General features: G+C 36.9%; 1 protein-coding gene across 1 annotated transcript; it reads right to left on the bottom strand.

Annotated features, from left to right (window-relative positions):
* Window positions 1-2,787: 2,787 nt before the first annotated feature.
* On the bottom strand, window positions 2,788-5,012 carry LOC121253901 (protein C2-DOMAIN ABA-RELATED 7-like). The gene is made up of 3 exons (XM_041153831.1): window positions 4,775-5,012; window positions 3,343-3,438; window positions 2,788-3,211 (listed from the first exon to the last, which is right to left on the bottom strand). The coding sequence occupies exons 1-3, from the start codon at window positions 4,883-4,885 to the stop codon at window positions 2,921-2,923; spliced, it is 498 nt and encodes a 165-aa protein (XP_041009765.1). The 5' UTR covers window positions 4,886-5,012; the 3' UTR covers window positions 2,788-2,920.
* Window positions 5,013-10,036: the final 5,024 nt, after the last annotated feature.

Raw genomic sequence — 10,036 nt, 5'->3', positions numbered from 1 at the left:
ACCCACATGCCACATATCTATCATGCATAACTCACCTCTAGGTTGCTTTGTATTTGGACGCAAAAGTGGGTAAAGGGAGTGAGAGAAATTAGGGTTTTAGTAACCCCAAAGGACCCACACGCCACCCATGGATTTTGGCAAGTTCCAAGAATAATGTGTAATGATTTGAGAATAAGCGAGTGGTATTAGTTATTTCAACCACGGAGTTTGGAAAGGTTTGTCAGTGCAAGCATCTGTGTTTGAAATCTTATAAATATTCTCTCATTTATGATGATAAAACCAAGTGACTCAATAGAAATCATTTATGGTCATACTCTATGTTATTTAAATTTTAAGTTATTTCAACCGTAACATTGCCTTGTGCATCATGTTGGTTTTCCGATGGGCATTTTATTGTCTTGTATAGTTTGGATATTTCTTATTCGGTGGGAGCACGATTGTTTGCATTTTTTAGAAGATTGGCAAAAATAAGCTGAAGTATTAATTTTAAAGTTTTGTAAGTGGTATAAGTTCTTCTATTTACTTTCTTTTTTATATCCTAACCAATACAACGTTTTGAGACATTTGACATATTAGTCATTGATACACTGTTAGTACATAAATGGCCAAAGTGAACAATTTTGTTGAGTTTTCAAGTTTCGGAAGCGATTTTATAAGCAACTCAAGCTAAATGTCACCAATTAGGCGCAACTTTTAGTAATAATTATAGACATTGACATGTCCAATTTGTCGAAGGTGGTGGGTAGATTTGGTGCCAATGTGTTTACAATGATAATGATCTGTTCAAAATTTATCCTCCCTTTGAAGAAGAGAAAATCATAATCCTTAATTAGTGACTCGAGTAAAACCATAGATTCCCAAAGTCAGTTTCATTACGGTAGATAGAAATAAGTTTCTTGTGCTGGCCATAGTATGATGAGATGGACAAGGGAGGGAAATGGACGAGGAAGAAAGTTTGATGTTCTGGCCACTTACTAGCAAGGCAACTTTTGAAGTTTGTGATTTGGTTTCCACCGCACTCTCCCGTGATTTTGTCCTATTGAGTAATATAATAAGCTAATGCTGCAATAAATTGAACTTTGTGAAGTTTCGTTGCATACTGGCAAAACATCAAATCATTTTTTAAGATATAATTTTACTTGTTCAAATAACAATTAAAATGAAGAAGAATCGGGAACTACGAATCTTGATGTATTCATTTTGCAACTTCATTATTATGAGTAATTCCTACAAAGGATCGGGCCAATGACATATTTAATACTTGAGTTCTTGATGTTGATGCTACTTAGTTGATTCTCATCCTTCAGAGACTACAAGTGTAATAGGATCATCCATCAATAAAAGGATTATCCTAAGATGATCATGTTATGGCTATTGAGATCGAAACAAATTAGATGGTTCTTGGAAGGGGATTTCCCTCTCTCTACAAGGTTAGCGAACGCCTCTGGGCCCTCCTAGGATGCGCATGGCCCAACTCCACATAGATAATTGGAGTGAGACTTGGGTCCAGCCCGCGAGGTACGCGTCAGGAAGATCGTGCTGCGTTGATGGTACGAAGAGCCATAAGCGACAACAGCAGCAGAAATCACGCACTCAGAAATGGGATAGTGGGCGCACTCCCTCCAACCGATGCGAAGTGCGGACGAGAGGGAGGACACACCTACATGCAGAGCGACGACGTAGTCACTAAGGAGACAAGTCACCCTGCTAAAACGCGGTGCTCGGTAATGCCTGCAGACAACCTGGCCATAGTAAGAGGGGGGACCACTTCTTCTGAGTATATAAACCTATCTCCGGGCCTAGTTAAGGGGATCTCTCTCTCTCTCTCTCTCTCTCTCCCTCTCTTTTTTGGACTGTCACCCTTCTTCCCCTTTGCTCTTTCATCGCACACAACACTAATTTTGGCATCGGAAGTGTTGCACTCACCCCCCATGTCCTCACTGCTGCTGTTTCGTAGTGTATCACTGCGTAAGGTGGTTCTATTTCTCAATCTTCTTGACTTAGCTCTTTTTTGATAAGATACATGATATGTACAACCTGTGTTCCAAGTCCTTTCTTGGCCTATGACATGCATGTGCAATGTGAAAGCTTTTGACCCTCTACTTTGTTGATGCTGACAAGGATAACGATAATTCAAGGCAATTTCTTTTTGATGCCAAGAAATTAATGCAGGAGGGTTTGGTAATGCAGAGCTATTAGATTCGGAGTTAATGCAGGACGTGGAATACCATGACAAAAAAGACCAACACAAGAATGGAAAGTATTGGTATAATCTTTCTTAATTAGAGTAATAACGTGCATATGAAAGTCCAAGACTTTTCCATGCTTACTCCGAGTTCAGGACCATGCTTTGCTTGGCGGGTTTCATTTTGGTCGATAAACCGTTCATTTACCCCTGTAAATCCCCATTTCAGATGTTTTTACCTTTCAATGAAGCGTTTCAATTCTTATTTTGCTAGAGATTTATTTCTCATTTTTGCTGCATGGATTGTTGCAAGCTTCATGCATGTTTTAATGCCCATTTTATGCCATATCTTGGATATTTTCAATTTTGAAACATTTCCGTATTCGCAATTTGCCTTCAGCGATATAAGCCAGCTAGTTGCATGTGGGTTTAGTTCTTAACCTATAATTTCAGTGATATTAGAGTTGCATGTTCTTTATTCTTTCAAGAGAAGTTTAGAGTTTCTTTGAAACTCTCTGCAATTACTTCCATAATCAATGGTAATAATTTCCAAGCATCGAACCACCACATCCACATGCATGGGAGCACACTCTAGGTATTCTATAAAAGTTTATTTTATTTTATTATCAAATAGACTTATACATCAAACACATTTCAAGTACCCCTTGATATTAAAGCTTAAAACCTAAAAATATTTCATAATAGAGTAACAGCAGTTTCATTTTGCTCTTGAGTTTACAGGCCTTCACAACCACTAATATCAATCCACTCAAGTTGGATCGACACCTCCCCGGACTCCACATTTCTCAGTCTGAGACTCATATCCTGGACAATTTTCCCATTATTCCAAACACAAGTGCTCTCCCCGGCAAGGCAATTTGTCGAGCTCGGCTGAACTTTCTTAACTACAGAGCCATTTGGGAGATTCTCCAATCCCATCTTCAAACACTCAATATATGGTTTTAGGTCTATCTCAGCATCACCCATTTTGTCATCCACAGTAAACGTGTCTTTGTCATACACTGTCTGAAAATATGAAAAGATCATTAGCAATTAAATAAAGTTATTAGCCCCTGATAGTTTCTGAAGCATTGATCAGTAGTCACCAGTAAACCGTATTACAGAGATGCAGGCAAGTATGGCTAGGTATCAATTACCAGAGTGATGGGAACATTAAGATCCTTAATAGAAAGAGTCAATTCATCGTTCCACTCAGGATTGCAGTCATTTTTTGCCACTCTAGACTTCAATTTCTGCATCAATTTATATTAAATTAGGAAAAAGAAAGAATATCAGAAGCCACTATATATAATTTGATCAGTTGGGAAAATAATAATTGGAACAAGTGGGTCAGATCATGAGTCATGATCAAGAAAATAATAAGCAAGCACTAGTAAGATCCTCTTTGGGTAGTAGACCAAAGTTAGCAGTAAGCCAGTCTGCAAATACATTTTCTAAACCCAAATACTCAAGGCAGAAGTAGGCTGCCAAGAACAAAAGCAAAAACCAACTAACACAAGCTTAGAAAGCTTAAATGCCTCCTCGCCTGAGATGAAATGCAAAACTTTGATTCGATTTGTCGATGTTTCATACAATTCATGAGTGTCATACCTCAAACTTCCATATGTAGCATAAAATGAAAAAATAAATCAGCATAGAACAGGTCAAAGTCTGGTGAAACTTCTTTCTGAAGCCTTAAAAAAAGAGGATAAGGAGTAAGACATAAATTGGAAAAGCTTGACCACGAAGTTCTTCTCCGAAACCCTCCATTCAATCCAGATTTTAAACATAGATAATTATTATTTGCAGGTATCTTTCCATGTTGAATTCGTCTATGAAACATTCCAATTGCTGTTGTAGTCGCTGTTCTCTCTTCAAGTATATTGATTGTTTAAAAATATTATATACACAACACTTTCTCTGTCTCTGTCGCTGTCTCCGTCTCTCTCAAACATATAGGTCTGTTTGGATAAAAAAAGGGTTTATTTTATCTTTATTATAACTTTCTTAAATTATTATATAAAATATAATAAATAATTTAACTTTTTCAAATCTTAAAATAATAATAATATTAAAAAAATAATATTCTAACAATATTTTATTCAATTTTTAATTTTTATCTAAAATCATCTTATCTACCTCACTATCCAAACGGGCCAACTAGTCTGTTGAATGTTAGAGGAAGCAAAAGAGAAAAGCATCGACGGAACTTGGAGAAAACTTGAGCTAAACAAATTAGGATTCATGGTAAGACAAAAACTTTCTAACTTGACATTCATGTCGGATGATGGCTTTATGGAGAGACATATTATGAATCGACTGTAACTGAGAAAATCAGATATTGTTGCCCTCAGATCAAATATTCCCCAAACGTCTTTGCAGGAAAATTTTCGAAAAAAAAAACAGAGCAAAGAAATATAGAAATATTTCATATAAAGCCAACCAGTTCAGCGTCAGCATCAAGCGAATTGGAAGGTTCAAAGAAGCTTAAAATCAAACTAACTACAAAAAAGACAGCAGATCCTTATAATTTGTCAATGAAAAAACAAGAAAAAGACTGAGAAATTAGTGAAGAGGAAAGAGACTGACCTGTTGACCCATGGTTATAACGACATAAGGGTCGCTGCTAAGGCTGTCACGCACAGCAAGATTAGTGCCTTTCCGAAGCCGAATGCGAAGAAGTCCCTTCACATTTTCCATTAGAACTCAACAAACAAGCAGAAGACTGAGGAAAAGAGAAGGAACGACGAACTTCCAGCAACTGGTTCTAGAATTCCATCCTATTGTATTGAGTTATATAAAGCCTAAAAAGCCAACCGACTACTATAAAATATCTTGCGATGGTAAATTACTTCAAAACATGCTCACAAGTCTTCTCGATTTGACACCAAATTATTCATAAAAGATTTTTCGATAAATATTAAAACTTTTTTTGTAAAATACAACAAACGGAATTTTTTATTGGTATTGAGAATATTTTAGATATTTTAATATTATTTATTATTTTATTATTAATTTTTATATATTTTTTAATATTATTTATTATTATTTTATATTATTTATTATTATTTAATATTTTATTTTTTATTTTTTTACTATAATTTATTGAATATTTGAAAATATTTCACTATCTATATGCAACTATATGAGATAAATTTAAATGAGAGGACGAAATAATTTGCGTAACAAAGGATGAGGCTTTGCTAGTTTCATGGCGGAGATTTTCGGAGAAAGCTGACCCGTACCAGACTGACACATATTAAAAATTCTAGACATATTGTGATGGTAATTGACTTCAATTTAATCACTTAGTTACTTTAAAAAACATATTAATATGTTTTCTCAGTGTAACATTAAATTATTTATAAAATAAAATAACAAATAAAAATTTAAATTATTTGATAAATACAATTAAAAATACAACAAATAGCAATGTGTATATCGCCCAGGCTCCACCAAAAGAATCATGTACGACCTGTGCTCTACAATGTCTACATTGCCTACATGTCACGCATACTGTGGGGCCATGTATGCATGCCCGCCCCAGTACTAAAATGTCTCTCAAAACCATATTTAGCATCTAGTGAAATGTTACTGGTCCTGGTTCCGCCAAGAATCATGTGTACACTCCTACGCTTTAAGGTGAAGAAAGACGGATGCAATTTTTTTTTTTTTTTTATGTTTTATTTGGTACCTCTAATTCTTGAAGGGTTCGGCTCTAAATTTATAATTTTCAACCCAAGATTTATGTTTAATGGCCTTTGAACAAACACATATATCGGTCTCGCTATGTATAAAAAGCAGTGGATTAGAGAGGGCGTACAAATAAACAAACAGGAATGCTGGGCGGGCGCTCGTATCCAGCCGGAAACGCCATAGCATGTTGTACGGGCCGGGAACCTGCCCACACCAAGTGAGTGGGCAAACTTCGGAGACAAAAAGGGAGGCGGTGCCAAGTGTGGAGACCCACTTGCCACCCGCCTGCCCACATATAATATGTGTATATATATATATGAATATATAGTATTATATTATATTATTTTTTTAAAAAGTAAACAGAACAATATGAATATATGTATATATGTATATATATTTATATATAAAATATATCAAAACTGCTACGTAAGTCGCACTATGTAAGCGGTGACAAATGACTTTAAAAAAATAATAATAATAACAAAATAGAGTTTTGTTTGTTTTGGATTCCCGTTTCGGTGCTCTCACCAGTGGACATCAATCTCGTCTTCGGCGTGGTGTTGTTCCTCTTAGATCATAAACTTGCGTGGTCTTTGACTTCTTGCATTGTGGTCTTCAAGTGGATTTGTGCCCACTCATCTATGTGGGTCATCTTCCTCACGTGGGTCTTTGGCTTCGTATCAGTGCAGACTTCCATGGAAGGTATAAAATCAGTGCGGGCATTTGTTCTCTGAGTTTGACAGTAGTCTTCAAGTCTTCAAATCTTCAAGTGGGGGTGTTTTTAATACACAGAAAATCAACAACTCCCAATGAAATTATTTGACAGCGTTAAGTTCTACCTTTCTGAGTGAAGCTTTGCCGAGATCAATGCCTCAGAAGTCGGAGAGCTAGACAAGATAGAGCAGAACATCTGAAAGCACCCGAGTGCACTTTCTCCTCTTTCCAATCAGGAAGTCCCTTCGGAACCTCTCTTTTTCCATGGAATATCTGAGAGAGTTCTCCACCTGCACCCACCTAGCGAGGACAATAAATAATCACAACCCCATAAACATGAAAACACCTTTTTGACCGTTAATTTTGTTATGCAAATGGTACGACATAAAAGCAAAAGGGAAATGGTAAAAAAAAAAAAAAAGAGTGGGTTCCAAAGATCATTGGTAACAAAACAAAAAGGAAAATCTGTTTTGCAAAGTTTGACTTTGGTTAGACAGCATTCACCTGATCAACTTAATTGGGACTTTAAGAAGTAAAAGGGGAAGGTGCATAATAATATATATTCAAGAAAAAATAGAAGCTCGTCCACTTGGAATCAGCATGCAAGATACGCCAAAATCTTCAAAAACCATTAGAACTTACCTGACAATCCAACTAACTTAAAGTTGTATTTTCTTTGGATCAAATCTTCAAAAATCCAGGAGTAGGAAAAAAATATGCAATGATTCGCCATCTCTGTGATCCTCCTCCCTCTTCATGCAAGAAATGGTCTTGAAACAGTCTAACACATATGAATCAAACAGCCATAAGAGAGAGGAATAATAATTTCAGAAGGGTTTGCGTGCGTTTGAGGGAGACTGCACATACCAGAGTGAGAAGGAGGTTTCTCGGGCTGTGGAACTGCTCAATCTCTTTCCTTGCCGAACTCTGTCATCTTTTTCTTGAGAAGATTGAGAATAACAATTTCACCTTCTGGAGCTCTGTATAATCTCTCTTCTTTTTTCCCTTCTCAAGAACAAACAGAACAATAGAAAATTACAGTAAAAGAGAGCAAAACAAAGGGTCAAGAGAGAGAAAAATTGTGCGATAGTTGGCTCGAACTCCAAAAACTAGCACATGGCTTCGTCAAATTTTTTCAAAACGCTACGTTTTATTTTTTCACATCAGCACCGTTTGCACACCGCTTACACGAGACGATTGTATTCAGCATTTTACAAAATGTATTATATTGTTAAAAAACTCCCTAAACGGCATCATTTTCCTCCGGATTAAGGTACCCTTCCCCACGATTTTCCTCCCCTCTCCAGTCTCCCATTCTATCTGCTATGTCTCTGCCTCGTCTCTCTCTTTCCCTCATCCCACTCCACCAGTTTTCATCGTTGTCACCGTTGTCATAGACCGTTCTCTCAAGTGTCAACTGTAAGTATCTCAAATTTTTTTTTTTTTTTAATGTTAGAAATCCTAGATTTAGAGCAAATGTTTTTTAAATCGATGAAAGTTGGGATTTTTTTTTTAATGGAGGATGGGATTTGTTTGTGTTGTGATTTTGTGAAGTTGGATTTGTTTGACTAGAAGCGTTTGTTTTGTGTATGTTAGGGTTTCAGGAATTTAATTTGGCGGTGAGATCCAAAACCCTAATTCAGATTTCATCCCTAAATTAAATTAGGGTTTCAATCCAAAACACCAATGATTGAAACTTTAATCTAATTTGACGTTTCAGTCTAGAAAATAATGTAGTTTAGGGTTTCAAAAGGAAAGTCTAATCAGTTTAGGGTTTCAATCCAAAATCCCAATATAAATTGGGGTTTTGGATTGCCTCCTAGCATCATGGAGGTTTTGACTAGAGGTGTTGTTTGCATTGCAAGAAGTTGGCATGTTGTTGGCACTCACACTAGCGAGCATAAGGGCAACACGTTGGTGAGATGGAGGTCACAAATATCGATCGTAGTTGACTCGGAGAAAGGGTTCATTGTGTAAATTTAAGGGGTGTGATCACACCAAACAATGTACCCCCTTCCCTCTCCATGGCGATGGTTCCCATGGGAATGTTGGTTGAGAAAGTTTCAAGAGATACAACCATTTGGTTGAGTCAAACGGTTGTGTCACTTGCCAATAGTTCTATCCCTTGCCAACCAATGTATTATGGTCTATAAATAAAGACCATTTGTGCACATTTCATTCACTTGCAATTCCTCTGTCCATCACCAACTTGTGGGATAAATACCCTTATGGGAGTATCACCAATTTGCCAATTTTTGCTCAACATTTTCCTTCAGTTTCATCAGAAGCTTGTCATGGGAGAGGAGTTGTTTTATTGCATAGAGAAAATTATTAATAAGCAAGTACTTGGTTTGACAACCACACTTGCATATTACAATCATCTTAGGAGACTCTCAGATCATGGGAAAAACCATTTTCAAATCATGGTGGGAGGCATCGAATACACTAGAAACTTACAAAAATTGGTTTCAAGTTATTACTTTGAAGACAACTGCTGGAGAATTTTAACTCAAAGGGGTAAAAAGGGTGAAGCCAAAATAGAGAGTAGCAAGAATTCTCCAAACACCGTTTCGGCCAATCATCGACGTTTCTTATGTTCACAAGGATTCGAAAATGTTGGGGACATATCCTATATTGGGTTGTCCTCGTCCAACTCATTGGAGGGAAATAAAGATTCAAATTTCATTAAGATAGACTCCTTTAAGCAAGAGGAAGAAGACAACTGTGTTGGTCAAAACGGTGTCGTTTCAACCAACGCCCACAAGGAATCATACAATTCTTGGTTAAACGACATTGAGAAAAATGACCAAAAGGACAACGTTGTTTTGGCTGCATCTGAGGATCCAAAACCTGTAGCGAACGATGTTGTTCAACACAAAGTATTGAACGATGCCATTCCAAGAACCTTGGAAAGAGCATAATGTCATTTTGAACGCATTGAACAACGTCATTTTGTCTGGACCAAAGTGGTACCAAATGGCCCGTAAGCAAGTCCTCATTCAAGACCATTTTGTTGAAGCATAAAAGCTTATAACAGACTGTACTAAAAAATAAGCCCAAGCCAAGTCACTAGCCCACAAGCTGACCCATCTTCTGAAGCCACACGCCGACCCATGGGAAAAGAATAAGATCGTGCCGTTGACAATGCCATGAAAACTAGTCACAACCGACTGACTTGATTTTCTGAATCGATTCGAACCACTTCTGGGTCATTTCAAACCCGATTTGGTTCGTTCAAAGCTGTTACACTCTTGACTTTTTTGCCAAATCTCTATAGGGCATCTGTTGCTCAAGAAAATTCCCAAAAACTCCTTGAAAGAGGAGAAACATCAAGGAGAGTTTGTGGCAACTCTTGATTAGGGCATCACTTCCATTATTCTCCTTATTTGAAATATAACAGGAGGATTTCTAGACTGCAACCTTGGATTAAATACAAGGATT

Source organism: Juglans microcarpa x Juglans regia, chromosome 3D, assembly GCF_004785595.1.
Source record: "Juglans microcarpa x Juglans regia isolate MS1-56 chromosome 3D, Jm3101_v1.0, whole genome shotgun sequence".
In the NCBI taxonomy this organism is placed as follows: domain Eukaryota; kingdom Viridiplantae; phylum Streptophyta; class Magnoliopsida; order Fagales; family Juglandaceae; genus Juglans; species Juglans microcarpa x Juglans regia.
Note: the sequence above shows the minus strand (reverse complement) of the source record. Positions and strands in the feature narration are given on the sequence as shown.